The following is a 26,043-nucleotide window of genomic DNA, read 5'->3' on the forward strand; positions in this document are numbered from 1 at the left end:
TGAAGCAATAAACAGCGTACCTTTTGATGACATCGTTAACAAAGCCCAAATGGGAATTGTGGCTCAGTACATGTGTATAAGTAACTGAGTGGTTTCACAATACTTATACTCAAAATTTTTGGTCACACCACCGATGAGTACCTCAAAGAAAACCTTCTTTCAGCTTTACAGCCCCTAGATGAATCTAAACTGGTCCAAATAAGTATGGACGGACCCAGTTAAAATTGGTCATTATATAAAAAATAAGGTATCAGAGGAAAGAGAGGACCTGAATGAGCTTATAAACATTGGTAGCTGCAGTTTCCACATTGTTCACACGCTACCAAATAAAAGCTAGATAAAAATTTATAAAGTCTCCATAAACGTAAATGAAGTAAAGGTGTTTAGTTTCAACATAGATTGTAAAGTAATTGCTGTAAAAGCATTGGAAAATCTCCGGAGCAGAATGGTTATTGGGAGTACATTCGTAAAAAATATGTCATGCTTAAATCCGCATAGCCTTAAAAAATTGGGAGCCACAACTTTTGTTAAGCGTTTTGTCAACACTGTGCACTCAGCAAAGAAAAACAAGTGCTCCAACTCGTAAGGTTATGCTAGCATTGGGAAATTAGGAAATTTGTAAGAAATGCTAAAAAATTGTTTCTTTTTTTTAGACAACTTGTGGTTAAAATTAAGAAAATAAAATTATTTTGCTGATAGAGCAGTTTATTGCAAATACATTGATCATACACAAATGATTTAAATGGTGTAATGGAAGTTTGATAATTGAATCCAGCAACAGTGTTGTTGTTTTAATCAATCTAAAAAAGATTGAAAACTTTAAATAGTTTTAAACCTTTAGTTATGTATTTTTGAATTGGGTTTATTAAAAATTTGATTTAGAAAAATCAGAGATTTTTTGTAAAGCTACCCACCACTTTGCAAACAATTCTTGAACCTATGATTTGAAAATTACACTACTGGTAAGGAAGTCAATGATATTTACTTAAAAAAAAATATTTTCTCAAATTTCATTTAGAAATTCAGATACTTTCAAGCATTTATACTTGACATAATGCCATAATACTTGACATAATGCCCATAATCAGTTATTTTAAAATCTAACAAAAAAATAATGCAAATCAGGGAAAAATAATGTCAACCGTTTTTCATAAACACTTTTAAGTTTAGCTTTTTTATTACACATAAGATTTATTTACGCCACACATATTTCAATAATTTTTCATAGGTTATTAGATATCTATAAAATATGTGCACATTGAAAAACATAAGCAAAAGCTTACAAAAACAATTTTCTTACAAGTGCCATTAAATAAATTAAATAATTTGAACAGATTAAAGTGTTAAATACAAATTTAAATAAAATACATAATTTATTAACTTGTTACATCGAAAAGAGGATTGATCAATTAAGATGCATTTGAATAAAAGTAATTGTCATGAATTTAAACACAATTATAAAAGCACAAAATTAAAAGCGATCATGATAACTCTCACGTTATGTAAACTCAATAACGATTTTCTTTAAATCAAAAACGTAATGAAGTAAACTAGAATTCTTAAATTAAAGAATAAACTACGTTTGAAATAAATTACAAACTAATTAAAGAATAAAAACTTTTGATTGTATGCAGATTTATTTTAAAATTATTTTTTTTATTTATTTTTTAACTGGTCACTTATATACTCTGACACAAAACTACTTTAACAAGTAAAAAACAACAAAAAAAAGCAGTGGTCATGAACATAGACAACAAAACTTGAATGAAATGGTTTGCAGCACTATGGGAACTCTAAAACTTTTAGTATAATAAACTCAATAAAATTAAAAATCATTAAGGTGTTTCCTAATTTTATTATATAAATATATTTGAAAATTTTTCTTAAAAAATAAAGTTTATTTTTGTGTAAATATTAAAGTGTGGAAAACTTGATAAACTACCTAAATTAAAAGCCATAAAAAAGATTACAATACTTATCAAAACAAAAAAACTTATGTCGAAATGTACAAAAAAAATCAGTTGTTTGATTTTTTAACACCATAGTATAAAGAATACACTATTACTTTGTTTTTTGAGTGCAACATTTTAATGCATAAAAACTTTAATTATCTAGTAATTGAATATATTTTTATTATTCTATCACTAAAATAAAATAACTTATTAATGTTAGGGCAAAACTTTGATTTTTAGTTATACCAGAACTTATAATACTTTTTATAAGCCATAAGTATTTAAATTTTTACTAGAAAGCAGTGCCGTTTTGAGCACTTTTAGAGCCAAATAAAATTTGTGAGCCACTCTTTTTAAGCGATCCTAGTAAGGAGCTTCTTTTATTTTTTTCTCTTTTTCTTCCGACTAAACTAGAAAACGGATTACTTTTTATTAGTTTAGGTAAAGAGCTAAGGGAGCTGCGACTATTTTCCAAGTTATTGTTGTTATTTTGCTGTCTCATACGAACAGGAAGAGTTTGTTGCTGTTGATTTATAACTTCGCCTTTTAGCAAATAGCTTTCTGGTGGTTGATGATGACCGAATCCGGCAGTCTGTGTTTACAAATGTCCTTTTTTAATAAAAAAACTAAAAAGTTTATTATTAACTGTATAATAAAAAATAGGTTAACTGTTTAGCGACAAAAGTTTACCACTAAGGCTTATTGCTCCAGTAAAGTAAATAGATTCAAATTTACTAAGGTGGCTTGAAACTACTTAGCTCGGTTAAGATTAAAGATATTAAACAGACCAATAAAAATTCAATAAAAGTGAAAAAAAATAGAACTAAATATTAAAAGCTACTAAGTATATTCAAATAAAAGACTACACAGGGTCCACCTCGTAACTTAAAATTTTATTAATTACTATATGTTTACTGAACCACCAGAACTAATTTTATTGTAAAAAAAGGGGCTTCCTATGGCCTTAAATGAAGCTATAAATATTTTTACAGGTGATGTAGAGTTAATAGTTCCAAGTGTAGCGATTAATTTCATGGTAAGATTTGATGACGCATCAATAATTTCTTTGACTTTCGAACAACTTTCCCATCGTACATCTTCACCACATATCTCTATTATTACATCATTTTCACAAACTCCTTTTTCCTAGTTAAATATCACTAGTTAATTTAAATGTTATCAATAAAAAACAAAAAAATACTGTAATTAAAGCAAATTTCTGTCACTACAGATCAAACCTTATGATTTTTTTAGTGCGATAAACTAAAAATAGTAATACTAGCGTCTTTTTATATGATTCAAACTAGCTATTACTTTTCTTAGTTTTTAAATTCATGAAAAAAAGAACTTGTTACTAGACAAAAAATCATTTTAAAACCATTGTAAACTATTGACTGACAAATATCCTACAAAAAACTTTATTTTGTAATATATAATGCTTCTTAAAAATCAAGTCAATTTTAAGTTCCCAGCATAAATATATATAAGAATAAATGACATTTTGGTAATAATATTTACAGACAATAGATCATTATCCTTTAGTTATAAAAAATACAAAACTAAGAGGAATTTGTTATTATTGTTGAGTGGAGAGATATTCTAAATTATTCTAAATAAATATTTTGGATCTAAGCTTATATATTCATGGCACAAAAAATCAAACTGTTTTCAAACGTATAGAAAAGAAGAACTGCACTTATGATAGGCTCTCCTTAAGTTTGTATGAGATTTCATTAGTATAAGTCCTTATAAGTAATTAGACAAACATTTATAACAAACACCTTAGCATTCTTTTATACTTTTTTGCAAACAATTAATTCTATGTAACTAGAACTAAAGCTAGTTGTATGGTTTTTTAGGACATTTAAAGCTTAATAAATTAATTTTTTGTTTAACTTTTATTGCAATACGCCGTTTCACTGCAGAGTAGCTCATCAGACACAAAAAAATCTGTAAAACAAAAATACAGAGCGATGAACTAAAATAAAAATAGAAGTAAAAATAAAATAAAATTATGGGTAACCAAATTTTTTTGATAATAAAAATAATTAAACATAGGTAATTACAAATATTAGTACTTTATCAAAAGCTTATTTACTAATATTCAAGTATTATATAATAATAAGTACTTTACTGCTCACATTAGACAAGTTTTAAAATGTTGAAATTAGTTTGTATAGAAATGTTATACATGGCTGTTTAGACAATATCGTGGGTTTTCTTTTAATCTTAAATTCTACTATGGGCATTTAGACTGATCGAAAATAGTTGAAAAATTCAAAAATATTTAAAACACATTTAATCTGTAAATTGCAAGCTAAGATTATTTAAAAAATATTTCTTGCTTTAGTACATTCACATGTATTACCATAGCAAAAAGCTCGATGCTAAAAATATTATAAAACTCCAGATACTTCAAGTATATCTAAAGCAGTGTTTTGTATATAAAAAGTTAACTGTCAAAGAAAATTAAACTACAATCAAGTAAAGCAAATTTCTAATAATTAAATAACTATATTTAAGCTGTTCTACTTGTCGACTGAAATAAAAAAAATGTATTTCGAATACAAAGAGACTCATGTAAATTATAATTACAAGTGTTATTTTCGAGTGTATGATAAGATAGCATAATGGTTACGAAGTTAAAATATATTACAGATCAACCAATGGCTGCAGAAAATTTCCACAGAGTGAACTCAAGTTTAGTCATAAAGAATGCAGAAAAATTATTCTGACGTTATTAATTTACATTTAGTTGAGAACCTTAAGTGTATGGGTAATCTTTATAATGATTATTTGAATTTAGCGAAAATTGATATAAGAATTTAACTACTTGTTTTGTAACTCTTTTATTACAAAGTGTAAGCAAACTAGATGTCTAACAAACAATACTTTTTAAATCATTAAACTGTTTTTTAAAGGTTGCGTTAGCGTGAATAGAAGAAAAATTTTGTGTGTATTTTTCTTTCAAGTAAAGTATACTTTATCTTTTTAAAACAGTTATACAGATTAATATATAAACTAACTCTACTGTTAAAAACTGTTTGTATAGTTTTAAATTCAAATAATTTCAGTTAACTCTAGTAATTGAAAAATAAACTTACAATTAGTATAAGTTTTTTCTTACTTCATTTTAATTATTTTTACTGAAATATTTTAGGTTAAAATTCTATTAATTTCATAAAAATACCAAAAGTAGTTATTAAAGAACCTTCTCGACAGCCATTGAAATACATCTAAAGTTATGTAAGCATAGATTTTTGGTTTTTTTAACTTCATTTAAGGTACATTAAAATTTAAATAAAAAAATCTTTTACAAATAGTCATAATTAAAAAATATAGTACCTTTAACTTTTCTCCGACGCTATGAAGCCTTACTGGTGCATCGCCTTTTATTTGAAAAGTTAGGTCTATACTTAACTTTTTGAAATCAAAGTATCTATGTGCTCCAAGCTTCATTTTAGATGAAAATATCCCGATAGGTCCCTAGAAGAATAAACTTTATTATCTTTCAATCAAAACAATGATTCCAGTAAAAAAGGATATTCAAAAACTCTAATGAGCATTTATAAACTCAATTTAAATAAAAAACTTAAATAGCAGCTTCAATTTTTTTATAAATTTTTCTCACCATTTTCTTGAAAATGTCTTTTACAGGAGCACTTGTAAAATCAGGACTAACACATTCACTGTCAACTTCCGTCTTTGCTGCACAAACAATTTTTTTTAACAGAATCAAACTAAAATCTCTTTTCTCGAGCCAAAAAGATTTAATCTAGATAGCATAAATATCAGTAAAATTCATAAACTTTCCACTAAAAACAATAGAGAAAAATAAATAAATAAACTTTTTAAAAGAGTTATCTCATGTAAATTAAGTACTGATTTGTTCATTTTTCTATTTGTAATATTAATTATTTTTATTTCCCTATGCCTCTCCCCTAACAGACTATTGATTAACTTTTATTAATTTTGTACAAATGTGGTTTTATGTACTAAGTTTTCGCATTTTATATCAAGCAAATAAGTTTAAACTTAATTATTAGTTCTTTATAATTTAACCTTTGTTTAATATTTTGTTTGTGTTATTTTTTGTTGAATATAAATGAATTCTATTTTATCTTTATTTTTCTTCTTATGTGTCCTTTTGAAGTGGCTCAGATTTTGATGCCTGAGTCCAACATTGCACAATAAACAATAATAGTAATAATAAAAACTATTGAGGTAACCTTGAATCGATGGCGCTTCTGAGAGTTCAAAAAAGTCGTACTCATCTTTGTATTCATCTAATTTATTTTTGCATCTTTTATAAGAATGTTGCAGATACTGCTTTAAAACGTCTGTTGTTGACTCTTTATTTGAATCGTAGAGGTTGTACGTGTTTAATGAAATTTCATGCAACTTTGCTGCTTCTTTGAGGTGAGCTTTTCCTTAAATAAATAAAAAATTATATCAAGAGTAAACTCATAAATATAGTAATTTTAGTACTTATAAACTAGAGATTTATTTAGTAAAACATTTTATTAAAAAATGAATCAAAACAGTGCAAACTACTTACAAAATATGTTTTGGTGACAAGCAAATAAGACAAACCTAATCTTTTTTTGTCTTCATTTTTTGTTATTTTCTTTTGTTTTTTTAAATGTGCGGGAGCTGATACGTACAAAGCAGATAATAAGTTGCTTATTTCTTGAACTTCAATCTCATCTTTAAAATCATTAGTTGAAATATTATTATATATGAAAATATGTTGAATTTAGTAAATAAGTCTCTTATTTGATTCTATTTTAATAGTTTAAAAGCAATAATTTTTTTGGCTGTCGTCAGTATTGCTGATATTTTTGACCATCATACAACTATCGTAGACTGCACCGCGATGACCTGCAACTGACTACAACTATGCTATGGTTTTTGTTAGAATCCATCAGGTAGACATAGTCTAATCAAAAATCTTTAGATACTTTAATAAAATAAAAATCATTTTTAATGACAAAGGTAGTATAAGTTTAATAACATTTTTCAACCTAAATAGTAAATCTAAACTTTGAAAAAGTTTTAAATAGTGATGTACCGGACTCACTATCCGGGTCCGGGTCCGGCCGGATATTGCCATTTTTGTCTGATATCCGGATCCGGCCGGATTCTAATTTGAAAAAAAAGTCCGGATCCGGTTCCGGCCGGATTCTAATTTGAAAAAAAAGTCCGGGTCCGGTTCCGGCCGGATTCTAGTTTGAAAAAAAAGTCCGGATCCGGGTCCGGCCGGATCCTAACAGAGATCCGGCCGGACCCGGATCTAGTTAGTAAAAAAGAGCATACTGAAAAGTATTTTTTCAAAAACAAACCCCGTGTAAATTATAAGAGTCATTTTCGTCAGTTAAAATTAAACACCTACCGTGATTGGCTCATTTTTTACACGTGACTTATTTACATTTGTTTACATTTAAACTATAAAATAAACAACTCATGAAATGCAACTCTTTACATATGTTGTAAAATTGAAAACTTTAGAAATGAGTACTTGCATTATTTATTGTTTAAAGTTGAGCTAAGAGAATATTTAGAACTAATACGGTTGAATGTAAGAGCCAATGAGAATCATATGACGAAATGTTTCAAACTAAATACTGATGCAACAAAACATCAGAAGATGACAGGCAGTTTATATGTAAGCAGTTAATTAGTTTGGTGTGTAGCTTGAAGCAACAAATTATCTTGAACGTTTTTGTGAATGCTTATTGTAAGTAGTGTTTTATTTTAAAAGTGAATATTTCAACAGGTGTTTAATTGTTTAAATATTTAAGCTAGGTTTATAGTCTACTAGTTTATTAAGAATATTACAGTTTCTTGTTTACTAAAAGTTTTATTAAAATTTTAGTTTTTTGTTTTAAGTCTTTTGATATTGATTTAAATAGCTTCCAGTTTTTAAAGTATTACTAAAGTAATTAAAAATTTTGTATATGCTAGTATTTCTTGTTGTGTTTTATATAAAAAATTCATCACTCAAAACTGTCGTGTCTGATTATAGAAAGTAGTCTCAGTTAGAATTTAGTATTTGTTAGATACTAATTAAATAAGGTAAGATTAGGTAGGATTTAATTATGATGGGTAGTACTAATAAGTTAAGTGTACCACAATCAGTCGCCAACTTTACTACCAAATTGTCAACCTTTGCTAGCTATTCTGTTGATTATTAGATTAAAGTATTTTTTTCAGTTTTTAAAAACCTCATTCTGACTCAGACTTGTTTATACTCACACTAGCTAGTTTTATTGACTTAAACAGTGGCAACCCTGCTAGTTTGAAAATTTTTGGGAATTTTAGAAAATCTTGGACTGCCTCAGGCTAATTTAGTTTTTTATAAAAACTCAGGCTAGTTTTTTTTAGATTTCGAATGAGTTTGAGCTGATCCAGTTTTCAATATTTTGTAATTTTCTAGTGTATTTTGTTCAAGAACTTGATTTCAGATTTTCAATTGTAAATAACACCTAAATTTGTAAACCTTGTGGCTAGCTGTTCTACTTATTATTACATTAAAGTTCTTTTTTTTTCAGTTTTAAAAACCTCATTCTGACTTAGGCTAGTTTATTTTAGTGATGTACCGGACTCACTATCCGGGTCCGGCCGGATATTGCCATTTTTGTCTGATATCCGGATCCGGCCGGATTCTAATTTGAAAAAAAAGTCCGGATCCGGTTCCGGCCGGATTCTAATTTGAAAAAAAAGTCCGGGTCCGGTTCCGGCCGGATTCTAATTTGAAAAAAAAGTCCGGATCCGGTTCCGGCCGGATTCTAATTTGAAAAAAAAGTCCGGATCCGGGTCCGGCCGGACCCGAAATTGTGGGTCCGGTACATCACTAGTTTTAAATCATTGAATACATTATCAATATACTTTTACACTAATCTTTCTACATGTTATTACAATAACTACAATTTCTATGTCTTAAAGATCATTACTTAAATATAAGTTATCATTGTTGATAAAACGCTAAAAATAACACTAATTAGTTTATATACACTATATGTGTTAACAGAAAATTTTTAGCTAACACATTTTTAAAAGTTTATACACACAAAAGCGTTAGATATTTGAATTTTAAGTTACTTAAATATGTTTAGGTTTTTAAGTAGTTAACAAAAGTTAAGCAATTCCAAAATAAAGCTTTAAGCAGTATCATAAATGCTACAAACCATTTGTAACAAAGTTTAATACTATAGTTTCACTTTAAAAACTTATTGCTTATACAGTATAAGTATTAGATAACATACCAAACAGTTTTTATTCCAAAACAACAAGAAATGTATTTAAATCAAGTTATTTGAAAAAAATTAACCAAAAAATATGTAAATCAAAATATAAACACTTATATTCAACAAGTGTGTTGTTATTAATTTAATGAAAACTTAACTGACCGGACTGTTTAAGAAGACCCATAGCTGTGTAATAATGTGCAACTGCATCGTAATATATGCTTTTAACTTCACAAATAACACTCCACATGTCAGGTAAAAACGATGATAATTCACTTTGCATATCCATTAATGTATATTTATACTTTACCGAAACCTAAACAACAAAACACTTTTTAAATAAATTACGAATAATACCAAAAAATAATATTCTATTTGTTTTGATATATACTTTAAAATGGTAGAAAATGTTGTACAATTTCTTAATTCTAGAATTAAATAAATATTTTTTGTTCAAATACATAACAATGCTGTTCTTAATAGATTACGATGTATATTAAAAAACAACCAAAAACTTTGTTTAAGAATTAACACCAACTTTTTTTGCTTCACCAGCTAGGTGTATGCATTTTCTCAGCTCTACTTCAAATCCACCAAAAACTTTTAATTCATAAACACACTCTTGCGCTTGTGCTAGCATCAACTTAGTGATACACGATAAAAAATTGTGGGTGAGATCATGAGTTGGCGCATTGCTGAAGTTAAATCTCAGATAGTTGAAAGCTCCTTCAAAGTATAAAACGTACTTGATAAATAAATGCTTTCGGAAGTAGATCTAACTGAACTTTTTTATTGAGCATACCAACAATTTATAAAAATCAAATATGAAAGTATAATTAGTAAAATTTTACAACATTACATTGTATTAAAAACAAATTTTAATGGACTAAAAAAAAATCAAATAAACATTCTTTTATAACTACTTTTGGTACAAACTATAAGAGTCATTAACTACATAATTATACTTTGGCTGATGTACACATAATAATTAGAAAAGTACAGTATGTTTGCTGAATTGGTTAAGCAGCTAAGATATCAACTTCATTTCAAAACATTATTATAGTTATCAATCAAGATATCAAAAGAAATCAACAGGTCTTTAAGATATCTACTAGTGAGTGCTGCCAAAGAGACCGTGTCAAATAAGCACGGCCTCCCTTTTGAATGAGTCGCCTATTTTTCACGGAGCATCACTTTTGTACGGCGTTAATTTTGCACGGATGACTTTTTGTGAAACTAATACAAAACTAAGTTTAGATAAAAATCAAATTAGAAATTATACTAAAAATTGGACAGTGAAGAATTGTTTATAAGTGACAACAGTGAAAAAGTGACGCCATTTAAAAGTAATAATCCGTGCAAAAATTACTATCCGTGCATTTTTGACACTAACTGTTTCTAAGATATGTTTTGTGAAGTACAGTGCTTCCTCGCTAATCCGGTCCTCGCTAATCCGGTTCCTCGCTAATCCGGCCGGTTTTAGTCGAGAAGTCGACTTATTTACTTATTTAGCGTTTTTAGCGTTTAATTTCATTTTACTTCGAAAAAGTATTCAATTTACGTTTTATAAGTATGGTAAAGCCTTTTTCCATTAGAAACTCATGGAAGAAATAAATGCCATTACAGCAAAGCTCTTCCATGCAAAACATAGACTCTTCAGAAAAAACTCAAGACAACGAGTTTGTACAGCAATTTGCGAGATTAAATATCACATCTACAAAAGACGATATTCAAAGATGGATGAGTTGCGATGGTCCTGGATATGAGCATATGGACGAGCAAGGAATTGTTGAACTAGTTACTGGGGATAACAAAAAAGAGGCTGTTGAAGTCGTTGAAGATGAAATTGGTGTTTCCCAGCCTTCTAAGTGTCCATTTTCTCATGCTGAAGCCATGCAGAAAATGGACGATTACTTAGTTTAATATCGTTGCCAACCAGAAGCCACACCTGAAGATATGTCAAAACTCGTCCAATTTCGTGAGTTTTCTGCTAAGAAACGAGGAAGCACTGTAAAACAATCTTCCATTCTTTCTTTTTTCAAAAAAATCTTAATTTAGTTAAAGTGTTAACAGTGTAGTTTTTTTCCATTAATTTTGAACTTATAAAATTTTGTTTCGTTTAGTTTCGTTTGTTTAAATTCGTTTTTCTTAGAATAAAGTAAAATATAACAAATTAACAGAAATTTTATAGTACGTTTTGTTGTATACATTTATAATATAACTAAGGTAGATAATTTGTAAAAAAAGGGATATTTTGTTTTTATCCGGCCAAAGGCAAATCCGGCCGTATTTTCAAAAAAATCTTGCCCAACTTGGCCGGATTAGCGAGGAAGCACTGTATTATCTTAAAAAACGTTCAGAATAAAAAAAAATCATATTCAAGAATAAAGCAAGCATTCATTTAAACCAAGTACAAAAATTTCATACATTAAAAAAGCTGTTTATGGTTTACATCAAAAACCAAAATAAATTTAAAAAGAAACAATTAAACGTCAAAAAAAATTGTTGAAATATATTGATTTGAATTTTAAATAAAACTTGTATGGCGTAATTTACAAAAAAAAAGTAAGAATCTTAAATGTAATGTAACCTAAGTTTTAAAAGTTAACATTTTATGTGAAATGATATTTTTAAACATTACATTAAAAATGCAGCTGACATAAACCCTTTTTTTTGTTTCTTTAGGAATTAACCTTAATTTTTTAGGAAAAATTCCCAGCTTTAAACGAATTGGTTGTTTTAACGATTAAATAAACATTCAAAATTAGACATTTTATGACCAAAATATAATAAATATATTAATTATTTTTTTAAATAAACTCCCTAAAATCAACTGTTGATTATAATACTAAAACTTTTGAGAACGATTGCTTAAAAAATACAGAAGATAAATTTTTTTTGAAGGAATCTTTTTGTGCTTTTTAAATTTGGTCCTTTGACAGGAACATATTGAACTCTGAGACTTTGTACTCTCATATCTCAAAAACTAATTAGAGTTTCAATTAACGGTAAAAACTAACCGCTAGCTAAGCTTAAAATATTCAAAATGAGAAAAAAAAGATCTATAGTAAAAAATATCTAACTCCCTATAGCCTTAACATCTTTTTATCAAAAAAATAAAACGACGTATTAAGTTAGCCATCGTTACTTTAAAAATAAATAATTTCTCAGAGTCAACTTATAAACTTAAATACTTAGAAATCTTCTAATAGCCTTAAATAAACTAAAACTAAAAATAAAAGTCAAACTATAGTAAATTAAAAAATACAAAATTAAACATAAAAAGCAACATATAAAATTAACACAAAATAAAAACTAAGTTCTTACTTGAAATTGTAACAACTTATGAATAGGCCGACCACAAACTAAAATTATCAAAAATATTGAAGAGTTTTTAAACAATTAGCGTAACACAAAGCATATTTTTATCAAATCTTTATACAAAATATTTTGCTTAAACACTTAAGTTTTAGCAAAAATATTACTTAAAGTATTTTTTAGTACAAAATAAGAAAATTTATAGAAAATTTAAGAAAAACACACCTGCCGAACGTTGTAAGTAGACAATAGCAGCTTGAATTTTGGATTTATTCGACCTATCACACTTACAAGCTAACTGAGAATAAAGCGAACCAACATTGAACAACACACAAGCTTTTTCGAGCGAAAAAGATTTTTGAACAGAAGGTATTCCAGTGAGTGAATCATACCTTTATTTTAATCTTATAGAAATTTTCAAATGTTAAAGTATTTTATATAAGTCTAAAGTTAGTTTCTTGTTTCTTTATACAACTAGGTACAACAAATTTCAAACAAAATAAAAGTTCTAATATAAAATTAATTTTAGTAAGAGTGGAAAGTCTAACATTTAAAAAATTAATCTTTTAGTTAATATATTATAAAACAAATATCTATTTACAATAATTGTATTGTAAACTAGTAAATAAAAACAATTTAAAACTTTTGGTATTATATAAATACATTATATATATGTTTCTAAATATGACAGCATTACACAATAGTTCTAGTTAAAGTTTAAAATTATTGATACACTTAAAAAACTTCAGATAAAGTAGTGTTCCTAATTCGTAATAAATACTTTAAAATTCCAAATAAAAAGCAAAGGAGTTTAAACAAACAACAGTTTGCTTTAGTTTTAATTTAGGTGATTTAATTTTAAAGGTTAAAAGGCAACACAACCTGAAAGAACTAAATAGAATCATATACTAAAAACTACTAATTATTTTGCTACAAGAAATGCACATTATGCAGCTGACTAAATTTTAAACATTAAGTAAAAAAATTAAATGCTCACAACATTATAACTAATTTAATAACAGAATATGTTAAGAAATTTCATAATTTTAGAATACAAGTGCAAAATTTTCTTTGATGAGTAAAAACTTGAATTTTAATCTATTTGTAAAATATAAATAATGTTTCAACAAAACAATACTTCTTTGTAAAAATTAGTATTCTTTTAAAAATATATATTTTCATAAAACTACATCACTGCAATACTTAAGATACTTTTAAGTAAAAGCTATGTAAACTGGGCTAAAACGTTTAAATAAAATGTATATATTTTTGAGTATAGAAATCATATTTAAAAAATATACATTCAATAGTTTTAGAGAATAAAATTTTTGGTTCAAGTATAATGCGTTGGACTGTTTAAAAAACCAAGTTAAAAAAATTGATATTTTTAGGTTTCAATTGCTCAAAATCTAAACGAAACATGTCAATCGGATCGAATTCGTAGTATAGTCGTTTGACTGAAAAAATAATTTCACTTATCAAATGTCTAAAACACCTTAGTATACAAAAAGTTGAGCATATAACCAATACAATCACTACAGTGAATTGCTTGCTTTAAAATTTACGGTTGTTGTTATTATGGTCTACAGATTTACCGTAAATAAAATAAAATAATATATAAAAAATAATGCTTTACTTACTTATTATGATGTGCTTGTAAATATTTACTACTTTCATTTAATTACGTTTGATTATTTAAAACTTTGAAAGATTGTTTTTACGGAACATAACAATGCTCTAGTTTATGCGCGGTGTTAAAATGTTTTCAATAACTGTTAAGCCTGTAGGCGGTTTTAGTATCATTTTCTTATTAGGTTCGCGTAATTAGAAGTTCAATACAGAAAAGGCTTTTAAGTATATAAGTTTAAACCCGTAATCAAAAAAAAACTGTGTTGATTTCCTAAATAATTATAAATTTAAATGTTTATCTTTTAAGGGGATATTTCAATATTTTTATTGTGCATTTAATGCTATAATAACACAAAAAACACTTCTGGTTTAAACTTTGAACAACTACATTACACAGGTACGTACATTCCCATAAGTCTTACAAAGATATATAATTCAAAAAATAAAAATAGCAATAGAAAAACTTTCAATTAAATATTTTTCAACTACCAATGAAAATAAAGAACACGCGGAAAGAACTTTGTTGAAAAGTGAAATCTGCTTTCTATAAAATACAGTTGATTGTAATATTTCAGCAACGCTAAAATTCCTTCTTCATTTCTAAATGGATTTTTAATAGAATTTCTTAAATCTTGCAAATCTAAAATTTCGTCTGTATAATTATCAGTATTTTCACCATAATGAACGGATATTCTTTCCTGTTAACTTATTATTATAAAAAACAAAACAAAATAAGTAAAATTGATTCATATAAATATTATGTTGAAAAATATTAAAACTAAATAAAACTATATGTAAACTAAATGAAGTTTACTGATAATAAATTTATAAGCTTATGAATAATTATTTAACAAGTAAAATTTTTTGTCAAAGTATATACACACGATTTAACTATTCTATCTTTTACCAGGTTTTGGTAAATAAAATTCGAGGTTTTACTGTAAACAATTTTGTTGGAATTTTCTTTGATATGAAAAAAAAACTATAATTTAGAAAAAAATTAATAAAATTTTTTAACAAAAGGTTGAAACTAATTACTTTGAATTTATATTATACCTCTAAAAACGGAATCCAATTAACTTCAGTAGTCTCCTTTAATCCAAGTGGAATCAACGGAATGTTTACTACTTTCCCACTGTAAATTAGTAATTATTTTACAAAAACCATAAAAACAAATTTCAATTAAACTGTTTAAATATTTTCTTTCAATTAAAACAAATTAATGTGAAATGAACTTAATACAAGTCCCTACTAAACTAGTTTTCTACAAATTAGTAAAAAGTTTAAAAGCGCATATTAAGATTAAAAATTTGCTAGCTAAAAATATACATGCAACATTGTAAATAAAAAAAATAAATGTTTATCTTTAACAGTGTTTCAATAGTATGATAAAGTACTAGGTATTAATTTCTAAAATCGTAGGGAAGATAGATTTCAAGTGACTTTTATATATTCATCGTTTTAGCTTTCCCCTCCCATAATTTACCTATTGTACACTATAACTCTAATTCGATAAATCTGAAGAGTATGTTTAAACATTAAAATGATGTAAAAACAATTTATAGCTTAGTTAAAACTCTACAAATTAAGATCAAACTAAAAAAAAGTTATTTATCTCTTTTCCTATGACCTTTAATAACTAAATTATAATCATGACAAGAGACTAGTTTCTGAGTTTAAAAACAAAATAAGCGATCAAAATATTTGGTGCTAGTACCTGGTGTACGAAAAAAAACTTCGGTCATTGAGTACACCACTTGGATATAATTAAACTTTATTGTCCACAATTATTGTGTAATTTTGTATTTTATATTATTTTAATTAAATCAGTTTTAAATTCTTGCAACTTAATGCTAGCGATTTCAATTTTTTAAATACTCCAATATGATGTAGTATATCTAGTCTTTAAAGTTACATGATATTTAACTTTAATTTGTAAAATTTACCAAAATAAATAAAAAAAATTAAATATGTATCTTTAAATATGCAAAAATATCTATATTAATGCAGTATTTTACTTCACTTTTAATTAAATAAAGTTTAATATTAATCCTTTTTTTAATAACTTTTGAGTAAATATACATATTTACTAAAATACAACTAATTTAAGTAACCATAAAAATTCTATCAAACTACAAAGAAAAGAAAATTATATAAATACTTAAAAACATTACTATGATTATATATTTTTGATAAAAATTCTTCTACCGTAAAATATATTTCTTGAAGGAAATATTAAATTCAACATACTTTTTTAACACAAAGAAAAGAAAGTTTAACTAAACGAAACAAGTTAAAAACTTTACTTTTTCAGAATTACTTCAAGTAAGTTTACATCGAACACTTATCTTAATAAAAATTTCACTTAGGTTTAATTAAAAGAAAATCCGTTTAAAAAATAGAAAGTATAACTGTTTAGTATTTTATTTCAGAATCTAATTTTGCTGAGGTAAAAGAATTGTTTCAATAAAATCGGTAGGTTTCCTAGTTTTAGTGACATAAATATTTTCATAAAATGCTAAAATTATTTAACTTTTTTATAGTGACGCTATCAAAAAACTTTGGAAAAATTTTTATCCTTTAAATCAAAACAAAGTGGTTGCTACAATAACAAACACAAAATGCTATTTTAAAACTGTTTTCCTAACCTAAGCAAATTATTGAAATATTTAAAAAGTTCTATTTTTTAATTAATTGAGCAAAAAGAAATAAATATAATTGTTAAACAATTATTTTTTTTATAAAGTAGGACTATTCATATAAAAATATGTGAAAAGTAAAGAATAATTTATATGCAAGCATTTCATTTATTCTTGCAAATTTAAGCATAAACAAAATTAATCTTATTCTGATTTAAATTACTAAATAATAATGAAGTGGTGTTTACAAATTTAAAGTTTAAAACAGTTAAATTGTGTTACAACTTTGTTATAATTTTTATTATACTAATGTATTTTTGTCAAGCAGGTTCTTTTTTTTTTTAATAAATTGGTCGAAAAAGCAAAGAGCTATGTTGGATAGTTTATTTTAATTTATTTAAACCTAATAAGTTGTTGTTTTTTTTTTTTTTGATATTCTGAAATTAACTAGCTTTACAAGTTTCTAACTTTAATACTATTGAATTGAATTAACAAAGTTTGTTTTTCTAACTTCAATTTTAGCATTTTTTGTGTTTAATAATAAATTTATTATCAAAATTATACAAAACAATAAAATATATTTGTTAAAAAATTTCATATAATAAAACAAATGTTTAAGCACTGCTTTGGTTTATTACCGGTTTCGGTGAGCCTTGGCCGACCTTTTCAAATAATTTCAAAACAGTAAATAACATTTAGACATTGGCAGTAATGTGAATCTGAACTCATTGATGCGTAAAAAATAAATAAACATTAACTATTCAAATTTTAATGAAAAATGCATAATTAGGTGAACTAAATATTGGTATTAATTAATAAATAAAAATAAAAATAAAAGAAATTAAAAAACTAAATGCAGTAATATAAACGAAAACACAACAAATTCTTAACAAAATTCTGAAAAAACTAACGGATGATTAAAATGCTAAAAATATTTAAATTATTAGGTTTTAGACTCATTCCAATAGAATAATAAAAATTTGTTTCTGTGCCTGCAAGAGCTCATTACTTCTGATCTTTTATTAATACAGTTCTTATCTGCTTGTAGGATCTTTAATGCTTCTTTCAAGCACAACCTGCACGTCTCGATTCTCGGTCTTGATTCATATTCTTTTTCCAGTATTGTCCAAGTCAATTCATAATTCTTATTTTCGTTCTTCAATGTGTGGATGTATTTTGATAGCTCAGTTGCTTGTTTGTATTGAATATAATTTCTATCTTCTGGGTTGCTATTTATTGTCGTTCTGTGGGTTGCCACTCTTTTTTTAAATTGGTTGGCGCTTAGACCAATATATGATTTAGTTGCATTGTCAGTTTTTACTGTGGCCTGGTATATGACATTTTTTGCTCTACAGTTACCGCTTTTCAAAGGACATTTCTCTTTGTTTCTACAGTTACATGTTTCATCTTCATCATTCTTGTTGCAGTTTGTGAGCTTCTTGTTATGATTCTTTATGATTGTCTCAATGTTTGGCAAACAGCTGTAACTTAATTTGATGTTGTTCTTATTCAAGTATTTTTTGAATTTACTGTCTACTCCGAAGTATTTGTTTATTATTTGGAGAAATTTCTTGCCAATGTTTGTTTTTATTGATTTGCAGTATGGTGGATTAAACCATATTATTTTTCTTTTTCTTTTTCTAGGCTGTTTCTTTTCATCATCTTCATCTTTGAACTTTATTTTGTAATTATAGCCACTTAACTTTATTGCGTCATTGTAATCTTTACTTATTTCATTGAATAGATTTTCATTGCTAGAATTTTTGGAAAGTCTTTCTTCTATCATTTTTGGGATTTGTTTCAGTATTGCTGGAGGGTGGTTGGACTTTGAATTAATATATATAATTTTGCTGTTTTCTTTTCTATATGGTTGGAATGTGTGGTTGTATAGATTGAAGCTTAAGTCTAGATAGTTAATTTTACGTGAAGGATTTTCAATATCTAACTTTATTCCCATTTCTTTTGATATGTTGTGCATGGATTTTTTAATTTTCTCTATATCAACATTACTTTTGTTTTTTTCTATGACCATTAAGCCATCGCCGCGGTACAATCCTGTTGTTAGGTTTGGGAGCGCATTCCTGAGTTTATGTAGTATATAGAGACCTACTAGTTCGCATATTTCCGCTCCATGCTTACCTCCCATGGTGATGTCGAAAAGTTCATTCTCTTCTGTGTTACTCTTTCTTTTTACCCATACTTCTTCTTTATTATGTAATACAGATTTAGATGCGTTTAAGATGATCTTAATTTCTTGTTCGCTTACTTTTGTACTTTCTTTTGCAAAAGCTAAGGCTTTACTTAATAGTTTTTCTGATATAGATGGGTAAAACTCCACAATGTCAAACTTCATGAACTTGTATTTGTGTTTTTTTAGTTTTTTGTACCAGTTTAAGACTTCTTGGGAACTTCGCCACTGGAGGTATTTGGTTGATTTTCTTAATACATTGTTGATTCATTGTTGAATTTTTTTTTTTTAAATAGATTTTGAAAAAAAATCTTAATTATGTAATAGATTTTTTGTGTCAAATCAAAATTTTACTACTGAAAATGTTAAAATTATTATAAATTCCAGGTTTTTTGATACAAATTCCAGGTTTTTTCAAAATTTCTCAAATTCCAGGTTATTTTAACCTAAATTGTCAAATTCCAGGTTTTTACAGGTTTTCAGGTAAAGTGGCAACCCTGAAAAAAGCTAAAAATATAAACTGTTAGTAAATCTTTAAGAATACAAAAACTTTCATTAATTTTGAGTAATATTAATTTCTGTAAACAGTTTCTGATTTAAAAAATGAATTAAAAAAATTCACTTTCAATTTACTCAAAAGTCTTTCAAATCACCAAAAATATATCTTTTTCTTATTTTTTCAAGCTATTGACTTCAAATTTTCATGAAATGTTCCTTACATAATGAGAAAAATTTAAACTGAAAATATTTGATAAATTAAAAACATGAAAATTTTATATGAAAAAAAATAAAAATTTAAATTCACTTATTTTCTTCACTATTAATGAACTTTTAGACAAAAGGACGACTTAAAATCTAATATATATATTAACTAACGTTAGTAAATTGTTAAAAACAAATTAAAATAAACAAGTTTTAAAAGTTATCACAATAATAAAAAAGTTTAAATAAAGTGATTTCGAATCAAATTTAAATCCATAAAAAATTAAGTCCATGTTTGGTCTTTTTATGAATATTTTGTTAAACTGTTTCACAAAAATTAAAATGAAGAAAAGTTAGTACAAGTTGGCATGTATAAGTTTAAATAATGTTGTTATGCATTAAGCACAATTTTTTTTTTCTTTTGTATATTATTATAAAGGTAACCCATAAAATTTAAGGCTTTAGAGAATTTTTAAAAACAGAGAACCCATAAACTTACTAAGTCATTTTATGGGTTTTCTTGTTGTTGCAGCAAAAATTTTGCAAAAATTGCTAAACTTTTTTTATGGTGACATCAGCAATATACTTGAAAAGTGTTTAGTTCTTTTACTAGTAAACAGCGGTTGCTACAATAACAAAACTAAATTTTTAAATGTTACAACTATTTTCCTAGTCTTAGCAAGTTATCAAAATGTTTTTAAATTTATATTTATATGAAAAGCAAGTAAACTTTACATAATTATAACAAAAAAATTAGTAAGCATATATATGTTTTAATTAACATATTTTGCTTCAAACACAGAAATAAATGTTCAATTATTTTTCTGCTGTATGGTATTATAAAGGAAACCCATTAAGTTTAAAGCTATATAACACTTGCTAACAAGAGGGATACCATCAATTTACTAATTTAAGAAATTATATAAAATAAAGTTTTTGGAAAATTATCTTCATGTTTTAAAAATTTCTTTCAGGTTTTTGATGTACTTGTTTTTAGGTTTATTTTTAGATTTTGTTTTTAAATTTATATTTATAATGTTTTTAAATTTATATTTATATGAAAAGCAAGTAAACTTTACATAAATTATAACAAAAAAACTAGTAAGCATATATATGTTTTAATTTACATATTTTGCTTCAAACACAAAAATAAATGTTCAATTATTTTTCTGCTGTATGGTATTATAAAGGAAACCCATTAAGTTTGAAGCTATATAACACTTGCTAACAAGAGGGATACCATCAATTTACTAATTTTAGAAATTATATAAAAAAAGTTTTTGGAAAATTATCTTCATGTTTTAAAAATTTCTTTCAGGTTTTTGATGTACTTGTTTTTAGGTTTATTTTTAGATTAAATAAGTTTAAGTTAAAAAACTGTGTAAAATAGTATAACAACATTGAAAAGATACTGTAAAGCTTTTTAAATATATTTTTTAATTTTAAAAAAACTGACGATGACAATATAATTTTATAAATATGATAGATTTTTTGTGTCATATCACTACTAAAAATGTAAAAAATGTTCAAAATTCCAGGTTTTTCAGTGATTTTTGTTCAAAATCCCAGGTTTCTTTAGGTTTTTTAAGTCTAAATTATCAAACTCCAGGTTTTTCAGGATTCGAGGTTTAGTGGCCAACCTGAAAAAAGCTGCAAAAATGACAACGAAAATAAAATAGCTTTACAAATTTATCTATAAAAAAACTTTACCAAAACAAGTATACAAAAAAAATACAAAAAATACATCAAGTGAAATTAAATTGATTAAGATTATAAAAAGGAAACACATATAAGAAAACTTATAAAAAGACCAACCCCAATAAAACATGCGATGTAGTCTTTAAATTATAATAGTGGTAATGTCTTTATATTTAGTACGTTTGTATTTAACAGAGATTGAACTTTTATTTTAAATATTAATTTCTTTTACTTTAAAATATAATAGTGGTAATGTCTTTATATTTAGTACGTTTGTGTTTTACAAAGATTGAACTTTAATTTTACACAACCGCTGAAAATTAGAAATTTGTTTAAATCTTTTGGGATATTAAACATTTTTGAATAGTATAAAGAAATTAATAAAAAGTGTCTTATTGTGTTCAATATGTACTAACTCTCTGATATGAATATTATTTGACTAGCCTTGCTGTAAAAACTATTAACATTTTCTCTCTTAGTGAACTGTATTAGGACCAAATTAAAATATAAACACGTTAAAAACTACCTTTTACTTTGGTATGGCTCTACTTTTGAATTTATCAAGCTGAGCTCTTCTTTTAAAAGTTGTAAATTTGAGTTTAGATAACTTAGTTCTAAAGCAACGGATTCTTTTACCTTCATATTTGTAGAAGCACTAAAGGATTATTGACTATTAAAAGGTAGCTTACCACATAATAAGTAAACTACTAAAATAAAAAAGAAAATAACAAAATAAGATGAAAGTACATTCAATCTTAAACAAACTAATACATCATAAAATTTATAATTATTTTGATTTACTTTTAAAACTAGAAACTAGAAAAAACTTTAATACTCTAGTTTGAAAGTACTTTTTTTTTCTAATTAAAATATTAAATAACTTGAATATTTAAGATTTAAACTTGTTATCTGAACAAAACTTTAAAATTTTGTTTAAAGTCGATACATGTTTAAAAAAAAATCAATTCATATTAATCGGAACTATATAACTTTAAATTATAATATTATAATAATTACTATTATTATTTTTTCAGGTGTCTAAGATTAAATGTACACTATTTGTTCAGACAGTGAATTTATATTTTTTAGTAGAGGACAAATTGTTAAAATTTTAACAATGCTATTTCACTGTTCTAATTTTTGAACAAAAACACGCTTTCCAGGTAATTGTTTTTAATTTCTTCCAGGTTTTTAAAAAACAAGTTTATGGTCCATTTATAGTTTAAATTTAAACTTAAGGTAAAAAAAACTGTCTTAAAACAGTTTAAAAATATTGAAAAGATATTGTAAAACTACTTCAATTGTGATTTTAATATAAAAAAATTAATGATACAAAAAAAAAACTTTTTGGTATCTAATTGAATTTTTATTAGTTTACATGTAGTAGTAATTTAAAAATCTAGTTCAAATAGTAATTTTTGTTAGAAATTCCAGTTTTTTTTTTCAAAATTTCTCAAACCCAAAGGGTTTCCTGGTTTATTCTTGCCTAAAATATCAAATTCAAAATTTTTCAAAGATTCCAGGTTTTTTGGTAACTCTGACTTCAGTTTTTTACAAGACATTATTAAGTAATAATGGCTTATACAAATAGAATGAGGCTTATTTAATTGACAAAGTTTGTATTATAATAAGTTAATTGGCAAAATATGTGTAATAAAAAAGTGTTTTTGTTCAAAAATTAAAGACAGTGAAATTATAGTGTAATAATTTAATAAATTTTCATCTACTTACAATAATAATGTACAATGTACATTTACAAAACTTTGAAATTAATTAAAACTACTTTTCAGGTAAATATATTAGGGTTTAAACTTAAAGAATTTATTTACAAAAAATTTTATGCACTGACTTTAATAAGTTTTCTGCCCCTGCTCTAAGCCTTAATTGTTTTGTCATCTTTTTATTGATCACAAATCGTTCTGACTGTATTTTACTTCTAATAGTAACCATTCTTGAATCACTTCCCTGTAAAATAAACAAAATAATTAAATGATGCATAACTAACCATTTTACAAAATTAAACAGACAAAAGAAAAATAAATCAATTTTTGATCTACAAAAATTATAAAATATGTTTCCTACAAGTTGTTTAAAATTTATTGAAGATTATTTGGAGAAAGTTTTAAAATGATTGCTCAAAAATGAATGAGGAGTTAAATTTATAGTGAAACACTATTTTTCCTTTTTAGGTTGTGCTTACAATAAAGAACCTATAGAACTGTCTATCTTTGATTGCTTATATATCAAAAGCTAATTTTAATTTAAACAAGCAGTAAAGAATAACTGGTAGCTTAACTAATTATGTAGGAATAAGACTAAATTTCAAAAAAAAGGGTTTTACCCCTATGCCCTTAAAGCCATAAGGGTCCCACACTTTTTTTAAAAAAATTAACATAGAACCTAGTATAAAAGCTAAGTGTATAAACTTAAAGATACTTTTCATTAACTAAAAAAATTAGAGGCAATTTAAAGGATTTTTGATTAGTTCATGTTTTGATGTCAATAAAAAACTATTTTGACGCAAGCACAAATAACTTTAGCAGAGAAATCTCGAGCAGGAGAAACTTGAACAGGGCCAGAATAAATATATATTGTTTATTGAACGACAAAAAAATACGCTCAAAAGGTTTGGTCCAAGGACTTTTCATACACCAGAACAGTTTAACGTCATACCCAGGACAAACAATTTTAGTTTTAGTTAAAAAAAAAAGTTGGTTTAAATATTTAAAAAAACATATTTTTTTACATTAAAATTTTTTTATAACTACTTTGATTCTTTAAGTAAATAATTTTTTTTTACACAGACTAATATATGCAGTTGCAATGTAAAAAGTTCTTAAATTAATCTAAAATAAAAGTATTAAGTTTTGGGACTTTTTTCTTCTCTGCAGCTCCTAAACAAAAAATACCACGTGATGCCACTGGTGTGCAGCAACATAAACTGCCTTGTATACAGTTATTTCTCATCAATCAAAATTCCTTTTGTTTTTAAAATTTAACTCAACTGCATACTTTATATAAAACACAATAGCACTAGAGAAAGTATAAATTGCCCTATACACCCTATTGCTTCATCCAATTTTTTTTTGTTTTTTGCAGATTTGTAAGTTTTAAGCTAGCTAATTTTTCCAACAGAGTATTCTTCCTTGGACACTACAGGCACACAATAAACAAACGGTCACTATAGTTGTATACTGATCTTAAGTAAAATAAATCAGGCAATGTACATAAGTATGGAAATAGTACTTTTAGTCTATCTAATTTAAAAGCTATATAAGCTTACTAAGTAAGTTGTTTTTAACCTAACTATTTTCAAGTAAGCTCTTATTTACTAACTCTAATAAAGGTGCTTTGTGGATATTCATCATTATTGTTACTCTTTAGTTTAGGAATGTGGTTTTGACTCATTTATTATTTATATTAGTATACTGTTAATTTTACTACTTAAAACTGTTGATATTTAACAAAATTGAAAACTTATTTTTAGCATATTAGGTTTTTAATTTAATTGCACACAATAAATAAGTAATATATTACTTCTTAGTACCTTATGTATTAATACTTTTTAATGCAGTTTTATAGTTTTTTAACTATCAAAACTTTAAACAAAAAAAATTCTAAAATTTTTAATTTATGTAAAAACCCATATTAGAGAAAAAACTATTTAAAACAAAAGATTATAAACTAAAGTCAAATAAACTAATTCAGTCATTTGATTTTAAAAAAGGGGTTGTACATCTTGTATTTAAAGTTAAGATTGAATATTTTTTTTTTAAATCACCTGACTTTTAATATACTTTATCTGAAAAGATTAAATAGCACAGTGGGCTGGCAAAAAACAAAACTCATACTGATCAAAACAAACTCATACAAGGAGTCAATTGTTAAAAATAATAATAAGAAAAGTTTTTGTTTTGTCAAGTTGTTATTTGATCAAACATACAAAATTATAAATTAAAAAAAAAAGAATATTTAAAATAAAACAAGACAGATTTCATAAAAGTCATGTGTGTCTAGAATTTTCGAACTGTATTTGGTGTAACTTTAATTAAAGTGTTTAACATATTTTCAAAGTATTTTTTGATAGTAAAGAAACATCAGTACAGTGCTTCCTCTTATTATCCGGCCATGTTGGGAAAGCTTTTATTGTTAATAGTCTTTGGCAGTATAAAAACAAAATTTTGTTTCTTAATAATCTTAATATTATGCAATGCATATAAATTGTACACTGTTAATAAAACATTATCTGATAATTTAAATAATAAATAATGAACTTTACGCGACTAACAGAAACAGAGATAACCTTTTACCGGTTTTATCCTTATTAGGACTTTTCAGGCAGGCATAGGTTGTCTCTGTTGCTGTTACTTGTATTTTGCATACCTATTTAATAATCAACCTATATTTTTAAGTGAATAAACCATGCTGGTGAGTTATGATCAAAACACAAAAAACAAAAAAAAACAGTACAAACAAGAAAAACAATTTACTTCAATCTGTCCTATTGCCGGTCAGTAATTACAAACATTGGAAAAACTTTTTCACAGATATTAGACAAACACTTCAAACAAGATCAAAAAATAAATAAAATAATAAATAGAAGCAATTGCAAAATATCTTACAGTTGCATGAATAACATTACAAAAAACTTAAAGTATAAAAACAATGAA

General features: G+C 25.7%; 1 protein-coding gene across 2 annotated transcripts; it reads right to left on the minus strand.

The window, feature by feature from the left end:
- Positions 1-1,516: 1,516 nt before the first annotated feature.
- Positions 1,517-24,824, minus strand: LOC145849997 (rhophilin-2-B-like). 2 transcript variants are annotated; one of them, XM_082955131.1, is made up of 14 exons: positions 24,710-24,824; positions 23,223-23,338; positions 21,900-22,028; positions 15,203-15,281; positions 14,636-14,844; positions 12,743-12,909; positions 9,738-9,925; positions 9,362-9,515; positions 6,546-6,659; positions 6,182-6,382; positions 5,584-5,660; positions 5,298-5,438; positions 2,943-3,098; positions 1,517-2,544 (listed from the first exon to the last, which is right to left on the minus strand). In XM_082955131.1, exons 1-14 carry the CDS (start codon positions 24,779-24,781, stop codon positions 2,245-2,247), a joined length of 2,103 nt encoding a protein of 700 aa, XP_082811257.1. In that variant the 5' UTR covers positions 24,782-24,824; the 3' UTR covers positions 1,517-2,244. The 2 variants fall into 2 exon arrangements, with proteins under 2 accessions (XP_082811257.1, XP_082811258.1); XM_082955132.1 differs by lacking the exon at positions 21,900-22,028.
- Between the last annotated feature and the right edge of the window lie 1,219 nt (positions 24,825-26,043).

The sequence above is a fragment of the Thalia democratica genome, chromosome 2 (genome assembly GCF_965202585.1).
Source record: "Thalia democratica chromosome 2, ktThaDemo2.hap1.1, whole genome shotgun sequence".
In the NCBI taxonomy this organism is placed as follows: Eukaryota; Metazoa; Chordata; class Thaliacea; order Salpida; family Salpidae; genus Thalia; species Thalia democratica.

Coding starts and splice junctions, on each gene's coding strand:
- LOC145849997 (XM_082955131.1), bottom strand. CDS start 24,781: ATGAGTCAAAACCACATTCCTAAACTAAAGAGTAACAATAATGATGAA. Junction 9,926..12,742: donor CTACTTACAACGTTCGGCAG/GTGTGTTTTTCT, acceptor TATACTTTGAAG/GAGCTTTCAACTATCTGAGA. Junction 3,099..5,297: donor GCGTCGGAGAAAAGTTAAAG/GTACTATATTTT, acceptor ATATTTAACTAG/GAAAAAGGAGTTTGTGAAAA.